This window comes from Osmia bicornis, chromosome 12, assembly GCF_907164935.1.
Source record: "Osmia bicornis bicornis chromosome 12, iOsmBic2.1, whole genome shotgun sequence".
Lineage (NCBI taxonomy): Eukaryota > Metazoa > Arthropoda > Insecta > Hymenoptera > Megachilidae > Osmia > Osmia bicornis.
The window spans coordinates 2,000,349-2,022,451 of NC_060227.1; the positions used below are offsets into that span (position 1 = coordinate 2,000,349).

A 22,103-nucleotide genomic window follows, 5' to 3' on the forward strand; every position below is an offset into this window, starting at 1 on the left:
GCGCTTACGCATGCGCAGCGTCGCTCTCGACTGGGGGGACAGCGAGCCGCAGACAGAACGGGATAGCGGCTAGAAGGAACCGGCCGGCGAGCAGAGGGATTGAGGAGTACCCCGGCGTACGTTTGTGTTGTGCGCGCTCTCTTCGAGGATAATCTCTCAGTGTCGCACGAGAAGTTGTCCATCGACGTTTGTTATACGCTCGATCGTACGAAGCGTTTATTAGTTTTGACTGAGAACCGTAGACGCTGAATAACTTGTGAAAGAAAATAAATCAAGATGACGATGGCTACGGAGACAGAGAATACCGGACCAGAGAGCAAGGAGATTAAGGATGTAAAGGAGATGAAGGAGGCGCTGAAGGACGAAACGCCGCCGGACAATAAGCAAGAAGAGAAAGATGCGGCTAAGAAAGAAGAAAGTGGGAAAAAGGAGGAGGCTACCGACGCCGCGGCTGCTACGGCATCATCGGCACCGACCAAGGCTATCAGCGTGCATAAGACCAACTACGAGAAGGACGTTGTTTATCTCTATCAGTTCTCTCGAACGCCGCTCCTGCCCTCCATCTCGCCGTATTGTCTCAAGGTGGAAACATGGTTGCGACTGACCGGCATCAGATACGAGGTAAGATTTTCATTTGTTATTCGCTTGCTATCGATGCGTTCGAATTTCGAGTATCTCGCAGCAGGGAGAGACGAGAGATCGATGGAGTACAATGCTCCCGAAGTTGTACCCTACGCGTCGTGTTTCTTCCGGGTAAAACTGACGACGCGTCCTTTTAGTTCTACCCTTTTGCTGCATTTCAAAGTAAAACTTCGGTTGATTAATTACGCTAAGAATCGTATAGATGAAATTCTGCGTAGTAAACGAACGTATTATGTTAAAAAAAAAAGCTATAGAAGAGGTGGATCCTTTACCGATTATTTCAAAATGGCGACTCTTGTCAACCTCCGTGCGTCCAGAGCAATATTTAAACGTGCATTTAAACGCTTACCAATTACTTTTTCTTTAATTCTATGCATTCTGAATTATATTTTAATCGCTAATTCATTTTACAAACATTTTAATGATCAATGATTTCTGTAAAAATTTGATATAACCCCTCTGTACGATATCGATCTCTTTTCATAAAAACTCGAAGCAGACATTTGCATGTTTCTCTCGAATCATTGCTTTGAATTCGCGCATACGATGCTTTTATATTTTTCTTACATTTATAAGTTCATATTCTATTAAAACCAAGTATGTCGTTCTCCCCCGGTTGAATACATCGATTCGGTAGCCTACTTTGAATTTCAGACGCAAATATTTATAGAAACCGTAGTGTTTACATCCGGGCATTTAGACAAGCGGTGATAACGTATCCAGGACTCTTTTGATGAGGGCAAAGCTTAAGCATGTAATCGCGCACGTAATAGCTAAACATACAAGTATCTCATTCCCATTATACACGGAACGTATAATCCGACGAAACATTATACCTAATATAGTACGTGCTTTCGAATCGAACAGTCCTAGTTCCTCCATCGTAGATCCGTCATTTTTTGCCTAACCTCTAAAATCGTAACTGTACCAATAATTATACTGTACGAAACGATTTCTCCGTATCATAAAAATCATTATATCCGGTGTTAGAGTAAATGCAGCGGGATGACGGGGTACACGCGATCGAAAAGCATGAAAATACATTTTCTCGCGAAAGAGGTGAAAGGCCCGCCGGCATGCATTCCTACGGACTTTTAAAACGGGTTTTAGTGGTTGCGTGGGGGGGGGGGGGGGGCAAGGAAGGAGAGGCTATTGGAGGGCTTCCAAGTTGAACAGAGAGGAAAATGCCCCTGTACACACCGGAGCCCCTCGATCCTGCGCGTTCTGTTTTCAAGGGGGATGGAAGGACGCGGGTAGCCCCTTCGAGCTACGCTCACGCATACGTACACGCTGAGCGGGACTCGCGCGTCAACCAAAGGAGTTGGCGTTCCGCTGAACCATGTGTGTTTGTCTCGATGAACACAATGGATCGATCGATATCATGACCGAACAAACGCTCGACATCCAGAGAACGATTTTTTTTACTCGGCAAATCGGTACGATGCAGGTTGATAAGTTATGTTTTATCATAAACCTTATATATGAAATACACGCTTCAAAATACATTTGATAAAGTTCTGATAGGGTTTATGTGTTCTGGTATAATAAACGATTTCATCGATATCGATACTATGCTGCTATCGATAAATATCGGCAATATCCTTATGGCCAATGGGAGCGATCGTAGCCTTAGATCCTTCGGCGCGCAAATTCAAATCCTCCCGGTGAAATCTTAAACTTATTATTAATTAGTGTAAAATTAAATATTAGAAAGGTTCTTAAAAGAGTAAAAGAGAGAGGAATACTTCTTTTACGCCTTTTTTAAAGAGATATATGCGCCTGTTTACGCGCGTTTTTCCATCAATTTATTTATATCTCTGTTGGCTGCAAAGGGGCGATATTCGTCGCGGGTCGCGTACGTGTGGAATACACGATAAATAATCAGAGTCGGGGCGCGGTATGAAAAAGCACGTACGCGGCGTTGTTTTTTCATTTCAGTGTTTGATGAAATTTATTTTAGAACAACGGATCGATGTCTGTTGATATAAAGGACAAACAAATATTAATTTTATTAAAAGAATGCGCGATATATCTTTCGAGTTTGAAACTGAAGGAATTTTTTTTCTCAGTTCACGCGAACGTGGTTCGGAACGCATGGAATTTTATCCCATGGTGGTCGCCACTTTCGAAACGCTTTTGGAAGCTCCGTCGAGGTTAGGCGCGTCGCCATTGGCGTTCTTTTTCATCTGGCCGCCCCGAACGTGGGGTCTTCCAACGACATCTGTTGAACATAACTGCTTTTCCCCGAAACGCGGAGTCACTGGGATAATGTTTGCCGAGGGTTCGAAAAGCAGATCTCAAAACGAGTCGATAGTGTTTTCTTATTCTTACAGCTTGTTCTTTCGCGATAACGGTTAGGTTGATGGCGTTTCCGACCGTCGATAATGATCTGTTGAAGAAAAAGTAAAGAACGTGCCTTTTCAACGCGGACCATTTTAGACACGGTCCGGACGAATTCGAACGAGTCCCCGCTCGTTTTCGGGCTATTTTTAGAGGGCCGATGAGCGATTGCACTTTATGTAATTCGTCCGTTGCGATTGTCGAGAGCGTTACCGACGCCTCCACTTCCGGTTCACCGTTCTCGATTACCCGAACGGTAATTGGTTATTTCTTGTACACGCCCTAGGGACAAAATTTTGTTTCTAGTATTATTACAATACTATACTCGCGAGTATAACGAGGGCTGCATTTTGTAAGATAGAACGATTGAAAAAGACCTCTCTTTGTACGCCGCGGTTCGTGCGAGCCTCGAACAATTATACGCTGATTGTATTTCCATAGAAAGAATCGCGCTAACCCTTTCGTAATGAGCGCTCGTTCGAATGGTAAAACGACAGAACTGGAACAAAAGAGGTCACAGGTAATACGGAGGAAGTTCCTATTGAACTAATCATTATCAAGATAGGTATAAATAACGCCCAGAGTGGCCCGAATCAATTGGCCAACTTGACCAATTTCGCCTTCGGTATGCATGCCGAAATTTCCAAGAAATGCTTTTTATCCTTTAAAATTTCTATTTTTATTTATATTTAATGCTCAAGTATCCTCTTTTGAATTTAGCTACATTTCTACGTTCGACGTCTGCAGACTACAATCAAATTCGAAGAACGATTCTTCTATTCCGTAACTGTTGCGTAGCGGGCCGGCAATAGTTACATTTATCGAGTTTTCACTGTACAAGGCGCATATGGTGCGTCGATAGATTGAAATACGTATATCGTTTAACGGCGTGTGTACATTACATGAATATTCATGTCGATAATGGCAGTCCTTGAAAGGATACGGGATTTGCATGCCATTGCGAAACAAAAGAAGAAGGAAGAGAGCACTTTCGAAGGTGTAGACACGTTCGCGCGACGAGTCGCTAACACGTAAATGTAGGTTAGGAAAAAATCTGAAACAAGAATTCTCTGTTTCATATATAACTTCTCACGCTTTCTTGCCAAGACGCGCGCTTTTCGGTGCGAAAGTTAGCGGGACACGGGAACGCGTGAAACTGTGCTAATTTATCGGCTGCTTCTCTCTTTTTCACCTCATTTTCTTTTTTTTTCGAACGTTCACAAGCGATCGTACGTGAAACGTTTCCGATCCCGAACATACTCGTTACTTTTCTTCTACTTTTAACGATAGAATTATAGTTTCACCCTTTTTCATAGGCCAAGGAAGAACACGTTTTAGTGGAAAGAACGTTTATTCGTTTACACGTTTAGGGCTCAGAATGAGGTCCAAAAAAATCTGAGATTCGGAATTTTAGCCCTTATTTAAGTCTCCGTGAATCTAAAGTCGACTGACTTTTGCATAGCCTTACTATCGCCATGACTCATATTAGGGTCTTTCATTTAGAAAATAGTATGATTCACGGAAACGCGTATCATCCGACAAGGCATCCCTGGAGGGAATGACAATCTAGGAAAGGGAGCCCCTATATATAGGCCTCCGGCGGACCACCGCCCGCATTTACGCGGGAAAATTTGAATTGGATGAAAACTCGCGATTTTCGGAAATTTTAATTACTTATAATTTTTAACCGATCTCGATGAAATTTTCAGCATACACATAACTTATCTGAATCTACGAAATACATATTTTAAATTTTCATTATAGACTCGCATAAAAACGTTGAAAAATTATGATTCACTATTTTTTTTTCACGATTTCAACAAATTGCAATTTTTTAAAACAATGAAAATACATATTTTAGTGAATTAATTTTTATAGCTTCTCAAAAATCCTCAACTCAATGTCTACTCACTTTTGCCCCTCACTGTATATGCTAAATTTTAACTAAAAATTAGTTTTAATTAATTTTAACTAAAAGCCCTAAAAATTAGGGCTAGTTAAAAAATCGTATACAGTGTTCGGTGAAACTGGAAATAGAATTACGAACATTTAAACCGGTGTCGCTTGAAGAGCATCGAACATCGAAACTTTGTCGACGTGATACTTTTTCACTGACACAAGTCGAACAATGAGTATCGTCAATGCGCGAATAGCGGGTAACAACGGCGTGCACCATACGTGGCGCGCATGCCCCCATGAAGTTCGTCGGCTGTACCATTTGTGCCCGGTACAATCGATTGTTTCCGACGTTTCTCCAGCGCGCTAAACTCGTTTCCGGTCCGATTTACTCGCGAACGGTATCCGCGATACATACCGGGCACGAGAGGTCGGCTATGAAAGCGATACATTATAATTACGTTTCAAACTCGCCCATTGAATGACGACGGGAGATGGGGAAGGGGATGAAGATGAATCGCATTTGCGCTTTTCCAATGAACAGACAACTCGCACCGTGGTTCTTCTGTTCTCCGGTGCTCCATCGAGCATATAAGTAGAATTATACTTTCGTGACGGCGCGCGGCGTAATGAGAGAAAGCAGATCTCGTTGGTGAATCCGATCGAGGTCGCGGATCTCGCGTCGGCAACCTTGCGGATTCTTTACGTTTTCAGAGAAAAAATAGGATTTTCAGGGAAACTTTCTTTTCTTTTTAATAAAGTAATGGAGCTTCAGGCCGATGACACGCCTCGTGCAGCGTTATTGTTTTAATATCTCTTTTTTAAATTTGGACCACTTTTCTGAAATGGGGATTAAGTCTTTATTCTACAATTTATTGGGATAAGTTTCCGAATGGTCCCACCAAAATTGAGAACTCAGGTTCGGTATATAACCTAAATTGACTACCAGAAACCGATTAAAATTGGTTTCAGAGCTGGATGTCTTGCCGTTTTTAAGATATCGTGGTGAGAAATTTTTGTACAATTTTGGGACTGCGCATGCGCTATTTGATACTGCGCATGCGCTATTCGATCCTGCGTATACACAGAATCTAACCTAATGTAACCTAACCTTACCACGATATCTCGAAAACGGTAAGACATCCAGCTCTGAAACCAACTTTAATCGGTTTCTTGTAGTCAATTTAGGTTATATACCGAACCTGAGTTCTATTCGGAAACACAGCCCTAAAATTGATTGAAACCTGGAGAGTAATCGCTTAGCGACCAAAGGATAGAAAATTATGGTGTCGAAATTCTTTCTCAGAAGACGCTGCAGAGGAAATAATCTAAAGCTCACAGTTATGGCATGGGTTGGGTCAAGATTTAACGAGCCATGGAACGAGCCATGAGTCATGGGATCTAACTCTCTCTCCAGAGTATACTTTGTAAAGAAAAAAAAGACTAAATGCTTTGATGGTATTGAGAGAGATCGCCGTTTGGACACCTTTTGCCGTGTTTATCGTCCGTCTGTGTTCAAGTGATTCTGATTAAGCTATCGTTGCAGTTCGGTTAAGTGCTTAGATTGAATGATTGGTATCGGCCGTTCGAATCGTTGAATCTATTTTGATACTCTACAAATCATGGGACCGACCTTCGTTGCACCGATCGAATCGCGACCAAACTTGCCTCGAATGTATCTCGATCAAAATTAGTGTTAATTCAGCTGGGAAATTGGTCCTTTGATTTCCGTCGGATCGTATTAGACTCGCGTTTGCTCGTATTAGCCAGCTGGGAAAAGCGTGTTAATTCGTCAATTACACCAGGTCTGCAGCGTACGGAATTGCGTTAATAAGACTTTCGTCCCGGGTAGCACGGTTGGCCTACCGTTCCGATCGGTTAACACGACCAGGTAGAGGGGAAAACGTGTGCGGCCACGCTTCACGGTTGAGGCAGGTCGGGCTCTTTAAATCACCGGAAACGCGCAGGTAGAGAAGATGTGGGTAAACCGTTCCCCTCCTTTGCCATCTCAGGCCTTTTAAAACAGTTTCATGGAAGTCACTCGGCACTGAAAACGCCCTGTACACACGTGTTACTAATCTTAACGGTTGTACACCTCGGAGGAAACATTTTGTACCGTTGGAATTTCTAAATGGTACCCCTTGCTGGGTCTAATTTTATAATACCCCTCAGTTATATTGTTATATCGTTACCACTCACTTGGGTAGTTTGAGCATTTTTGAAAAATGAAACTAAAAGCGATTATCTCTGAGCTGAAAAATATTCAGACCGCTTTTATTCGCCGTGGGTGGTATTCAATATATGCTTTCCGGCTGTTTCAACGCGTAACTCGATTCCCTCTATTGAGGCTAGCAAGCTTCAATAAGTAATTGACTTTTTCTTCAATTCACGACAATTATGCTGATAGAAATGTACGCTCGCGATCAAGTCAGGCTTCTTTCCTAGGGAAAATAGAAGCTTAGTATAGGGTAAACAGGAATTTTTAAAATATTAATATTAAAAGTAATTTAAAAAAAGGTGTAACATAAAATGACAAAATTTAGTATATGATCGAGAAATATGAATTCAAATCCTCCTATTGGTGGAATTAATTCTGGATACTTTGAATAAAAATATTCTTTATTTCATATTTGTGCAGAAAATTTATATTCTGCTATGCTAAATTGATACCGTAATATTTTTATTGTAATCTATAATGCTTATACATAATATTTTCACATGATTTCATTTGTAAATGTTTTAAAATTAATTTAAAGAAATCTAAACTGTGTAGTTATTTTTGTTTTTGCGCTTGGTAACACGAAACGTCACAGGATGAAAGGATATCCAACGAAATATTAATTTTAAAATTAAAATTAGAAAACAATGATTAGAATATTAAATAATTTGAATAAATGCGAAATTTAATAAAAATTTAAAAATCTCCAGAATTCCACTAGTGTATAGGGTCCCTTCCCCTGTCATTCTCCTTTGGAATGCCTGGGGGAAAGGACGAGAACCCGGGATATAAACATATACGTATCTTAATGAAAAAAACCGAGACTATCGTAAATGTGTCGTGAGAAATACCTTTGAAATTCCTCGGATGCTTTCGCGAATTTCATTTCGTTCATTAATACAATGCGTAGATGAAAATTTTCGCGAAGCTGGGATGCATTTTAAACAGATATAAATTCAGTCGTGGCGCTTCAAGTATTCTTGGATTGATGAATTTACATGCATTAAGCGAATGCATTTTTCCCATGCCTATGCGTGCAAGACGATTGCCTTGTGCAGAATGCGACGTGCCTCGAACACCACGTTTGCCGTTCTACGTCTTAAGTCATTCCTCTTTGTTCTTCGTTCAGGTATGCTTTAATAAGCGTTATAACTGAATTCCAACTCCTTTATCTTCATTACAGTACTTTCACCGGTACAAATGATCATTAACCCATCTATTCTATGCATCAAATACAATTCTCTTTTTCACTTAATTTTCATAATTTTTATTTATTCAAAAAGGAGATAGTATTTAATTATTTTTAATATTATTATATTATACCGTCCTTATCCATATAGAGAATTAAAAAATACAATTTATGGTTTGATTAATGATCGATATGATCGATGGATACGGATGCGCGCATACAGTCACGTGCGGAATTGATTTTGATACATATAAAGATTCAATCGGCGTAACAGATCGCGTATGGGAACGGTATCACGTTTAATACATGGAAAGTTGTTTTCCATCGTTGGTCGTCAATATCGCGTTTATAGACGACGCGACGCGGTTTCCGTTCGAGGACTCTGTCCATTCGAAGACGCAATACACGATACAAACGTTCCTTCCTTTCATTGCTATATAAAGCATTCTCCGTTCAATTCCATTCGATTCGTCGATCGTGGCCGATCCGTTCAATCGAGCTGCTCGTTAGGTGAATACAGATTTACCTGTCGATTGCACCTTCTGCCTCGAATTCACGTAAGACCACGTGCAGGCACGTGCAATTATTAACGCGTTCGTAAACCGTACTCTCGTCAATGGCATACCGAGTGTCTCGTTGAAAATTAATCCTTTTGCTTTTGAAGTATGTTTCATTAACCCTTTGACTCATAGTATATCAAGTTTTAGACCGGTGCCTTTGGTAATAATGAATATTTTAAGAGTTTTCATAATTATACACCGTGCACGTAAAGTATGCTCAATTTTGTTTATTTTCTTATCGTTTAATGGAATGTAGTAGATTTGATGATTTCATCAAGTATAAACGAACCATTGATCCGAAAATATTGATTGATTATCAAACATGTTATCCTAATGAGGCAGTTACAAATTAGCGAAACGTAACGTAATGCAATTAAACTGGTCGTTACACGAGATTCCTTATCGACTGAAACGATCAGAAAACAGACGGTAATTATTCATGCCGAGTGATTCACCGGAATGGTATATCCTGGAATCGAGACCAATGAAGCCTCGATTGTCGTTTCCCAAAGAGATAACGATAAAATTCCAGGGAAAACGGTGTGATTTGATTTCTTAAATTCACCGTTTAAAAATAGATCCCATAAATTTGGAGGATGATAAAACGGAGTTGAATATTTTATATTTAGAGCAAGTTGGAATAAATCACAGATGATAAGAATACTTCTGAAAAACTATTTGGGTTATCGAGCATCGCGAGGCTCATTAGAGCTTCGTAATCGAATGTTTTCGAATATTAAAAGCAAATTACACTCGTTCGAGATTTATATTGTACAATAATTAAGATACTATCCTTACAATTCAAACACGAAGTCATTCGATATTTTTTATCATCAATAAATTAGAAGCTGTTTCATCGGTTCGTAGCGCGATTTCGGAGTGGAAACATCGTCACACCTGAGAATCAGAGCTGACTCATTTGGTATTTAAATCTAGAAAAAAAAATGTCACACCTGGTGGTGCACCATGCCGTCATTATAATTCGTAACACATTAAGTATATTTCCGAACGGAAAACTTGGATACGTGGAACGCAGTTGAAGAAACGGTAGCACACACCGGTCGATCGTTTCAAGTGTACAACCTATTTTTATGTTTAAAAAACGATCGATAAATATCGATCCTTGCTCGTATCATTCTTGAACCTCGCTCGACCTCGCTTATTAATTCGCGAAAGCATGCGTTCTTACACTTATGTTCATAGTTCTTTTCTGCAAGGTTAGTAGCAGGATGATTTAGAATGCTTTTAGTGTAATTTTATATTTTTTACAGACTTTTTAAAAAATAATTTCCTTTGATTAATGTGATTTTTTCTTTTGATGTCATATTGTGTTTTTGTGTGGTAGAACTCTAGTGAATTTTTAGTAATTAGATATTACTGCTAGTTAGAACTCTAGTGAATTTTTAGTAATTAAATATTACCGGTAGTTAGAACTCTAGTGAATTTTTAGTAATTAGATATTACTGCTAGTAATTTTTCTGTCTTCAGACATATGGGGTTTTTTGGATGTATTCTTCTATAATTTATCCCCACTGAGTAATTTTTCTCCTCGATGAGTTCTTTTTCACTAGTTGTCTGTAATCCTTATTTCCGATGTCTTCTGAATATTATTTTCGTTTGGAATATGTTCATGTAAATGATACCCACCGAGTACATGAGCAAAAGCGAAGAGCTTTTAGTTATTTGATTTTCTGCGTATCGACGCGTATGAATTATTAAGAGCAGCGAGCATTTAGAATCTTACCGTCTCGCGAATGCTGTTCTAAACTAGAGAAATGCCTTGAATATCAGGCTTAAAAGCGCTTACTCCTCAGTGAACGTGATAGAACGTACTGGAAGATATGTCTTTCCCGTTGAAAGAGGATTTCCGTTCTTCTAGCTTGAAACTTTTCCTGCTTTAATGGATGTACGGAGTTCCCTATAGGAATGTTCCGTTTAAGACCGTAAATGAGATAAGGGAGCTAAAAAAGGTCGGTTTTAATTTTGGATGATGCAACGCCGGTTTCTTGAATATCGTGTTTGCCCGTACTAATCTTCTTATCGTGAAATTATTTTCCATGATTATATCAGGGGCGTCGGGTGCATGGAATAATGTTTACCGAGTTGATTCATTAATACATTAAATTATTAATATGATATTCGAACCTATAAGAAGAATTCCTAAATAAGAGGAATTTTTTTTTTTTTTTAATATCTCGATTTTTAGTTACATTTTGCCATATGGGGCATTAGAAACTAGTTATATGCTATGTCATTCATTCGTTCTGTCACTCATACCCGATTAAGAGGAATCGTAAGTGGAAGAGTACTAGGGATGGTTTTGGCATAGGGGGTAAAGTGGAGGGTTATACTATTATGACGGGCGTGAGTTCAAATCCAAGAGTGGTCAAACAGTTTTTTCCCACGATTTTTTCTGATAATTGTAATAATAATCGCGATATTAATATTATCATAAATATTAAATTAATGAAATTCCATTAATTACGAATGTCGCCAAGATGATATCCGATCCATGACGCAGATCGGAGCAATCCCCCTGGCGAACGCGTCCGGGCGTATCTCGGTGGTTGGTTCGTATCGGAGCAGAAATAAAGTTGGTAAGAACGAATGCGGGGGCAACGGTTTCTTAAAATAGCACCAAAAGACCTCTGGAGTCGCGATTGTTCGGTATCACTCGTAACAGGAACAAAGCGAAGCCGATCATTCTCCATCAGAGTCAGAAGGGAAGGGAGAAAAACGAGAATAGGTCATTTTGTCCAAGAAGATTGATTAGGGAACGACCAATCGTCTTGCTCCAGAACGTTGTGGAATAATTTCAGTCACTTTTTCTTCGTGAAGAATGCAGGGTCGTTTAACCTTTGACTCGGCCCCTAACCCGGAACCACGTGCACGGAATTCGAAAGATTTTCAGCATCCGCTCGAAGGAAGTTCGATATTTCTTTTATCTGTTTACTCGGTCGATTGCGTAAATGAAAAAACTACGTTGTTTCTCGTCACGAATCGGATACGTGAAGAGAATAACACGAGGGAATTTATGTTTTTCTTTTTTACCGTTATCCATAATGGTTTTCTATTTCCCCAGCGTACGAATGGAAATAGCAAGGCTTATGATAATACGGATTGCTAAGAACTTTAATGACACTTGAAACGTTTCAATGCATGGAACATTGATCCCCTTTCAAACGAATGAATTAAAATTCTGATTGCTCTGTTAGACAGAAATATTCAGTTTTCTCATTCTCGTTTTCCGAGTTAGACCGAGTAGGCCAGTTTACTGGTACACATGCATCGCGCCGGCATACCACCGCAATGTACCCAATTTATCCCCTTTGCCGCGGGTCCTTAATTAATTAATCTTCCAATTGAACCTCATTACTGCTTATCTTATCGCGGTGGAACGGTTGAAAGACTTCACGGGGCTCAGGCTGACATTCCTCGAGCGCGAGAAATTCGTTTTGTCGTGTGGGTTCATTGCACCGTTTGAAGAATGAACTCTCTCGCAGCAATGTAGGTTTGCGTGCTCGGCTACGGAACGTCGTACGATGTTCTCTTTTTCTTGGAGGCTGCTAGTCGTATCGATCCTCGTACCACCGGTGGAAATGTTTTAGGTCGACGCGAACTGTGCTTAACCATGTTTCACTACTCCACAGTAAAACGATATTTATTTATATATTTATTTCATTAAATAAATCAGCTTATGTATATTTCAGAATAATTTTCACGATATTAATATCAAAATAATGTGATTTTTAATTATTATACATTATAAAATTAAGTATATAATTGAAAAGTACGAGAAACGAAGTAAACGGTAATTCAAATTTTCGCGCGTGAGCGCGAATGGCGGCGGTCCGCCGGGGGCCTATATACAGGGGCCGGTTTCGGTGCAACGCCAGTGCATCCCCGGTTGCCTAAGGGGAAGGATGGTAAGGGGGCCCGTCGTTTTTCCCGGAGAAGCCTGATTCGATTACAAGTGTACATAGTACTTCTTAACTATTTTTCCTAAATTCCTTTAGTATCTAATCGCCATGTTCAAGACGAATTGCGTCGGTATCCTCTCGTATTCTTCTTCGACAGCAGTTATCAAGGATACACGATGCCGTAATCGCATCTCGGAGGCGAAGTCGATATCGCGGCAGCCTTCGAACCAGCTTCCTTCGACTCTTCCATTGTCCGTATATCAACGGAGAATTATCTCGCCGTTTCATAAGACGTCTCACGCGGCATGAAGGAAGTTCATTGTTCGATGACTGACTGATCTATCGGACATAGTCAGAAAACTGTCGGCTTTCAGATAATTCTATTAAAGATGGGAAAAAAAAGGATGCTTATCCGATTGGCCGGAGGAGGTTACTCTCTGGCACGAGCGTACAATTACATGTAAATTAGGGAATGTTTCCATGATAATACCGCCGCCGATGATCTCATCCGATGAATGGATCGTTATCTTCCTGTTTGTAATATTCAGGCGATTGTGAAAAATCGGTTGGATTTTTCCGACGGAACACGGAAATGAAATGGGGGTGGTTTATGTCGTCGACGCGGAAACGTGCAAGGTGAACGCTATCTGGCCAAGACACGTGTTGAACTGCTGGCCGACATGTGCGCCGGCATCGAGTGTCGATACGTTCCGTTGTTGAGGTAGGCCGGCCACCGACCTCAACCGAGTTCCAGACTCTCGCGATCGACAGGATTTTTATCGCGCGTACGTGACGCTCTTCGAGGCTCCAATCAGAAAACACTGAATTCAAGTGGCAACTGCACGCGACAACACCGTCTTATCTAACCTCCCTTAATCCTTTCGCCGCAGGCTGGCCATAAATCGGCAGACTACATACGTCCTCCGCTACTGTGGTTAAAATTTAATTGTATGATTGTGGGTAGGAATTTCGAGTAGAGGACAGGAGGAAGAAGAATCTTCTTCGAAGTTAATTTATGCTGATAGACTTTTCAGATTCGTCGTAAGTGATCCAGAGTGGACCGGCGTCCCACGTCGCCGCGTCTTGCGTAGGATTTTCTTCGTTCCCGATAGAAGGGATAATTGGTATGTAAGTGCAGTTTCGAGATTCACGGTCTTCCGCTCGGTAATGGATTCCGAATGCATTCCACGGGGAACAGGGAGAATTTAAAAACGAGGAAACATTCCGCGTTATCCTACTTAATCCTGTTATACGAAACGAAGGAATTAACGGGGCTGGGAAAGATTAAGTATAATAACAAAATTTCATTCGATCATTTCTACTGTTTTATTTAACCTCGAAGGTGTCGGAGCTGGTTTTCAATCGTTCAAACTATTAAGCGTAATAAGAGAATTGTCGAGTATTATCGACCTGACAACCGGTCGCACACCTTGTAATGGAGAGGACGATGAAAGTGGTCCCCCATTTCTCGTCATAACTCGTACACTAGGCTGCCTCCGCCTATCTAACCGTTAACAAATGACCCCATCGCTCGATTACGTCCACGGCAGAAGGAAAGAGAGAGATGTGTTTTCTGGACTCGACACGGAATCGTGTACCCCATAAATATTCCTAATGGCCACCCCGTCGAGATGTTCAGAAGCTGTAAAACGAGTGGCCCTTATTATCTCTCTCTCAACGGTGTTCACCCGCTGATTAACTTGATGGGATTAGAAAATTTCTCTTCACCCTGTACTTGGCAATTTCAACTTCACCGATGACAGTATAGTTCGACGAAATTTTCTATTCCATAAAGATATTTTTCTATGCGTTTCACTGTCGGAATCGGGACGCATGAAATCAAGGCCACGGCTATTTTGCGCAACAAATTGTTCATTGTTCGCGGAATAGTAAAGAAAAACGGGCATTCTCGGATGGCCTATTGTCAGATACGCTGCGTAATTTCGCGTTTCCTCTTTCTGCCCGCTCCTTCTGGCGAATCAACGGATGGTTAACGAGGGGAACGAGCCTTTCGCGTTAAAACGACGATCTTAGTCTTTGCTCGTTGTTGTTGTTGTCGGTTAATACACCGATTTCCTGCCAGGGTACCCGGTTCAACCAATTTACCAGCAAACTGTGTGGAAATTTCTCCCCCATTGGCAGCCCATTTTTAACAGCTTTAACCCATGTACTGTTAATTTATTTTAAGTAAATGTTTGCTTCTCAACGAATTAAATAATCCATCGCTTTATAATTATATATCAAAGCTGATTTGATCATTTGGAACGGTTACTCCCATTGCTAATCCGACAGAGGTCCTCTGGCAAGCTCTAAGTTCGTTGGACTTGGCAGTCACAGCTGCGTTTGCTTTCGTTTTCGGCTGATCGGTTCGCGCCGGCATTCCTTTATGACCACGCGTGTGCTAGCCTTGTAGTGAAACTATTTTCACGTGCAACCATTCACCTCTCGACGGTATTTTCATCGGGCCACCAACACGGCCGCCATTGATACCGGCGGGAAACGGCGTTGCCCGTGGGCAACGCAACGCGTACGCAGAGGCGTTCGCGAACACGCTTTCCTCGAACAATAGAAATATTGCTCCACACCGACATATTTATACCCCCTTTCTGTTTCTCCTTGTTTTGCGATCACGCATCGGAGACAATGCCGAGTGCTCTATAGGGATACGTGGGTTACGCTGAAAGTTTCGAGGTTATCAAAATGGAGGGTTGGATAGAGTGAGAAAATCATTTGGAGATCAGGTGAAACGAGCGATAACTCGGGGATAAAATTGTTCTCGAGATTGCTGCTCTGATATCTACTATTCCAGAGAGATATCTCTTGGGTATTGTACGATTGAGCGGCCTAACCATACCTGGCAAGCGGATCGATCGCCGTGTACCGTAAGGTGTTCGACTGTTGATGACCAACCACGCGGAGAAAGTAAATGACAATAGAATATCCTCCCACCTCCTACTATTAAGATAAGCGTTTAAGTTGCGAAGGGTTAACGATCCCTCGGTGTGCAGCCTCTTTCCAATATCCTGTCCAAACATATTTGTTACTCGGACCTCGAAAAAGGAAACGGCAAGTGATAGAAGAGGAAGCCAGATTGGTCCTCCGCGCTTAGGGCTGTGGCCAAAGCTCTCGGCCGCAGTTGAGGCCGGCGATGGAACAGTGAGCCAGCAGCAGCAGTAGCAGAGTAGCGCATCCCGTGTGCGATCAATACGCAGCGCAAGCTGCGAGAGAGGCCACGACTACGTGAAAATACAGCAACGACTACCATGATCGTCACCGACGAAGACGATGACACGACTACTACCTCCATGACGAGCACTGCCTACGTACGATACCCCACGACATAACGGCGTGAAGCCTCAGGGAGAGGAGGAGGAGGAGGAACACGTTGCCAGGCGACGGAAGCTGCCTACCGCCAGAGTTCATCGTCCTCCAGCTTGTTTCTTCTCCCTTCCACCCACCCATTCACCCATCCACCCTCCGTTTATCCTTCTCCTTCTCTGCCTCCAACACTCGACTTTGTCTTGTTCTTGCTATTTCTTTCTCGTTTTTCAATGTTCAATCTTTCTCTCTCTCGTTTTAACCCCACGCGTTTCCCCCCCTCGCCCGTTTGCTGTTTTACCACTCCCGGATTCCCTCTCTGGCTTCTCTTTTTCATTCGCCTTCTCTTTCTCTTTCAATCTGTTCTCCTTTCTCTCTGTCTGTCTGTCTGTCTGTCTGCCCCCCCAATGGTTTCTCTCTCTCTCTCTGGGTTTCATGCTCTCCCCTCGTTATTCCCTGCTTCGTTTGGTGTTCTCAGGTTTTTCTACCTCCTCTCGGTGATCCCTTTTTCTCCCTCGTATTCTGGCCAGCTTGTTTCTTTCGGCTTTTTCGAAGTTTCTTTATACCGGCTTGTTAATCACTGTTTCATCGTATTGCGTTACGATTAACCTCACTTGTCTCGTGTTGCGTTCATTCTACCCTGTTGTATCTATTTTTCAACCCTTGCTATTCGATACTGGCTACCCTTAGAGGAAAAGACGTATTTATTACTGTTATTTGTTATTTCAAAGCGAATTGGGATGAATATCCCTATATCGGCTTTTCTCCCTAGGGAAAGTTAACGTTGCTCGCCCCTGTACTCGTACGCGCATGCGCAGAACGATGCAGCGGAAGGAGTGAGGCAAGCTGCCCCGCGGTAATTTGTTCTCCACCTATACCCCTCCGTCTCTGCTCGACTTTTCATCTTTTCGAATTGATACACGCTTCTCCGTGATATTCCGGTTCGCTCTCTTTCTCCCGGTTATTATGCGCTTTTGAATGCGCGCGGACGGACGGTTTTAACGATCGTCGGCGCGGGTTGCGAGCGACCGCGACGACATCTGCTTAAGCGTCACGACGACGCGGCGAATTAATCAGTAAATACCGACCGCTTCATCGATTTTACGCCACGGGATATTTAATTCTCTGCCATATCGGATTTTCACGCTTTGGTCAAGTCGTTGCACCCTTACATATAGTACGGCTTCTCCGTTCCATCCACGCTTGATGCCTCTCGCGTTTTTTCCTTCTTTTCGCAACCCCTTTCGTTCTCGACCGGTGCACCATTTAAACACCATTGTCAATAATATTCCAGTGAACGACTTATCTCTATCCCTTTATCTCTCCGACTTCTGCTCTTCCATACGAGTATCGTTTTTTCTTCGTTCGCTCCTACTTAGGTTGGAATTCGCATTGGTATACATCCTCTGTACTTCTTCGTCCCTCTCCCACAACCCCCCACCTTCTCTGTACCAGCCGTTCGTTACTTACCACTATCAGGGGGGCCGTTCGCATTGCAAAACAGCCGAGGTGCATCTCCATCATCGTCGACGCGGTCGTTTCCATCATCGCTATTACCGCTAACACAGAGATGCATATACCCGTTCTCGGACCACCTCCTCGCTTTTTCCGATCCTCCTATTCGACTTCACTTTCGTTTATTTCTGATTATGCCGCAACTGCGTTCGACACCGCTGATTACCAGCGATGATGAGCTCTTTCCGAAGAGGTATTCCCACGTATATCGCGACATTGTTCCCCTTTTCGTGGGACCGGACTCGGTGCTACGCTCTCTTCGTGCATTATTGTTAGGATAATTCAGGTGATTTCTATAGGCGACTAACCGAACTCGACGCTGTTCCACTTGTCGATCGTGATTGACATGAAAAATGTTTCTCGGTACAATAAAAGCTGGATATGTGCGAGAGAGATTGGGACTCAAACATTGCATATGTTTATATTCAGCTGAGGAGTCGATTCTATGTTGTTCTATTATTATTATTAGCTTGTAAATTACTTTAATTTTCAATAGGAAGAAACTGTCCAGTTTGGTGGAAATCACGGGCTTTCCTTAACATGATAAAGCACCTAGTTCCGCAGCATATTCTAAATAAATAAATAAATAGTATTTGGTACCATTTTAATCAGAAAAATCTCACAAATGCGTTAGGAATAGTATTATTAAGAAAAGATGAAAAATAAAAAAAGTTTATCGTTGAATTAGTATTAGCCACACCGATTTACGGTTGGGATCAAATTACACGGCTTCTTCGTCGAGCGTCTCGGTCAACCTAGGGTGATCCCCCCACGTGGAGGAGATAGCCACCTTGCATTTATCCAGCTTTTACCATATGTATACTGTTTTAGTACCTATATTGATTTTCTTTTTGTAATCCTTATAGAAATGATAATTGTATACCATTAAGGGAGGGTTGATTTGACTTAAACTTTGCCTAATTATAGAAAAGATAAAAATTAATAATTTTGCAAAGTCATGACGCATAGCTCTTGGAAATAAGGGAGAAATCCATGCTCAATTTTCTTTACAACTCGGCCGGTAATTCGGAACGAAATGTGTTAACAGATGGCTAGAAAGTTGCTTGTTTAATATGCTTTGGAGAAATCACGGTAATATTCTCATTGACAGTGTTTAACTTCGCTGTTGTAAACCGATCTTGAAGAAAGCGTACTACTTCCGGTGCTCCATTAGCCCCCTTATTACGGAGTTAACACACATACGAGAGGTAACAATATTTTATTTCTCTGTTATCTCGTATCATTTTCGTGGTACCTTGATTTCAGACTATTTATTCAACTTCCATGAAATTATATTGCTGCGTATTGACCCGAGATATCGCGTGAAATATTCGCACGCGTATATCGCCTTATCAATATTGCTTTGTAATTTGATGCAGCTGTAAAGGACACCGGATATCTTATTTGACTTATGATGTGCTGCTCGGTGTGTGGCACCGCCGCGTATAAATAGAGCGTGCAGGTGCATTTGTTGCACTCGATGCACCCGGGTTAAATGCTGTTTAATACTAGATTTACGGTCATTTCTTATATACCTGTCTCTACGAACAAGCGTCGCCAATTAATTTCCTGGCGACGCGGTTCTAAAGCAAAAATTTGTAAAACGAATTGCAAAAAAAATCCCTACTTCTTCGAAGCCCGAAAGCAGACTGGCCCCTGCGCGATGCAAGTGGCTTCGTCAGGTACAGTATGCGTCATAGTGTCCTTTCGTCTAGTGAAAAAGCACTGACTTTGGAATCCAAGTTTAACCGCAGCAAATATCATAAATCTAATTATTTACTAAAAGCGTTAAAATAATTAACATAATCATCTGATGAAAGCTTTAGAATATTCAATAATTTATTTGAAATTACAAAATACATTAGACGAACGGACTCTATGATTGATATCGTACTTAAATTTTGAACAGAAAAAATAGTAAGTAGATAAAGGGGACTTTTGGCTCATGATCGCATCCCCCTTGGTTCGAAATTTTATCTCAATTAGCGTCAGAATTATTAGTCAGAGAAACTGTAATAAAAGAAGGGAGGAATTGTTTTTCTTCTATGTAAATTACGTTGTGGGGGAATCGAACTCGAGCCAACTGCGTAGGAAGCAGGCGCCTCCACCACTACGCCATCGAAGCCCTGTTGGTGTTTTTCTACTTTTTCCACCTTTTTCTTTCCTCCCAGACCAGTGTGTATAGCATAGGCTTCGAAATCGAAGCATACAAGCGCGTTTGAGCATTACAGAATGATTTTAAGAAGATTATACCAAGAATATTGTAGTCTTGCCTTTATCATCCTCAATTTTTCTTCAAATAATGTCATTTAACTACATAAACAGCGTTTGTTTTCTTACAGAACGTGGACCACAAGCTGAAATTCCGTTCGAAGAAAGGCGCGCTGCCGTTCGTCGAGCTAAATGGCGAGGAGATCGCGGACAGCATTATCATTCTCCGCGAATTAAGCCAAAAATTCAATAAAGACCTAGACGCTGGCCTTACGTCTGAACAACGAAGCGTTTCCCATGCGATGATATCCATGATCGAGAATCATCTGGTTTGGGTAGTGACGTGTTGGCGCACCAAGAATTTCGATCAGGTCCTTAAGGGATACAAGGTGAACCTTCAGCACGTTCTCGGCAGCCGTATCCCCAATGGTATTCTAAACTTTCTCTTCAAGCTTACATACGGACGTAAGGTAAATCTTGCTTTCGAATTACGTTTTTCTACAATTATTTACTTTATTGGGAGCATATGGATCATTTGTAGCCATATCTAACTGAGATTTCTTGCAGGGCGCAAAGAAGGTGAAGGCTCAGGGCATGGGAATGCACACCCCTGAAGAGGTATCCCAATTTGGATGCGCTGATCTCAAGGTTCTCTCCGATATGCTTGCTGATAAACCCTTCTTCTTTGGAGATGAACCAACCACGGTATGCTTTTTGTACCTTTCACAATTGTATTTATGTGTGAAAATATGGGGTACTGGGTTAGATTCCATCTAGCCTCTCCTTAGGTTATCTCAAAACCAAAGGGACGCTTATTTTTAGCTAAAGAAAGCCAACATTGCATCCAATTGTACGTCCACGTGCAGTGATGCCTATCAGATGCCTCATAAGCCCTTATCAAACAAACATGTTTCTAATATATTTATCTTTTGAATTAGTTGGACGTCGTGGCGTTCGCGCATCTCGCCCAGATCCTCTACATCGACAAAGACACGCCGTACAGCCTACGGGACTACATGGCGGAGAACTGTCCGAATCTGGTTGGACACTGTTCGCGCATGAAGGAGCGATGCTTCCCCGATTGGGATCAGATCTGTACGACTCTTGACATGAACACGCATTTACCAAAACCTGAGAAACAGGAAGAGAAGGAAGGTAAAGAGGAGGCGAAGGAGACGAAAGAGTCGAAGGAGGAGAAAGAGGGCGACAAAGAGAAAGCTGACAAGGAGGAGAAAGAGTTAGAGAAGGATAAGGAGGTTGACGAGAACAAAGAAAAGGAAAAAGAAGGGAAATAAGCTGTCTCGAGAGGAAAGGAAAAGTAAATAAGTCGTTCAAAGGGAAAGAAGATTTCAAACTTGTGGAATATTGTGGGTGTGTGATCTGGTAAGAAACGGAGGGGGGGATAAGGGTTAGACGGAGAGGGTGAGTAAAGCATGAGAGGCGTGTATGAATGAACGTATTGAAAGGAAAAGAGTAAATGCATAGAACGGATGAGAGTGTATGCATGCGAATAGAGTACATGAGAGGCAAGAAGAGGCGATCGAATGTATGTGTACGTGAAAAAAAAAGAAAGCAAGTGGCGTAGATGCGACAAGCGTTTTTAAGATTAGAGCTCTCTACTTATACGTATAGATATATTAATAGGCTCATAATGTTAAATACTTCGTTTATATACGGTTCGTAACATGTTACGTCGTTTCTCATTGACACACCCGAAGCACACCCGGAATCGAACAATCTTTATCCGACCCATGGGCCCTTCGCCCTCCCTCCCTGGATAAACGAAGAGAAAAAAAAAAGTAAAAAAATAAACAGAACGGGGCTATCTCATAAGTCATTAGAATATCGTAGGTTTGCAATATATCAAATGCAATAGCCTGATGCGCGCAGGTGGTACGAGATCTTCGACGAGAACAGTGGCCAAAAGGATGAAAGAAAAGGAAAGGAATAAACGCGCCTCGGTGTATATCGGTAACAAAATAAGATGTACACACAGTGCGGTTTAGAAAGGAGCGAGATTATCGTTTATAGTTGATGATGAACAAAAGAGCTCTGGACATTGATTCAGGCCTCATTTTGTAGTCGCTTCTTATTACCATTGGCTCTTACTGTGTAAAATGAGTTACGTACCTAGCGTTCCAAGTAACGTGTACCGTATACCACATCATGATCTTCGTTTAGTCGTGTTGCTGTTTAGTTGCATTAGACGAGAGCCCTCTGTTTAATAATTCAAATTACATGCACGTCATTTTCGAGTCACCAAGTTACACGTGATAGATTAATAGTCACGTCAG

General features: G+C 41.7%; 1 protein-coding gene across 1 annotated transcript; it reads left to right on the forward strand.

Annotated features, from left to right (window-relative positions):
- The first annotated feature begins 69 nt into the window (after positions 1-69).
- LOC114879373 (failed axon connections) lies at positions 70-21,746 on the forward strand. The gene is made up of 4 exons (XM_029194244.2): positions 70-621; positions 19,941-20,279; positions 20,377-20,514; positions 20,748-21,746. Exons 1-4 carry the CDS (start codon positions 277-279, stop codon positions 21,102-21,104), a joined length of 1,179 nt encoding a protein of 392 aa, XP_029050077.1. The 5' UTR covers positions 70-276; the 3' UTR covers positions 21,105-21,746.
- Positions 21,747-22,103: the final 357 nt, after the last annotated feature.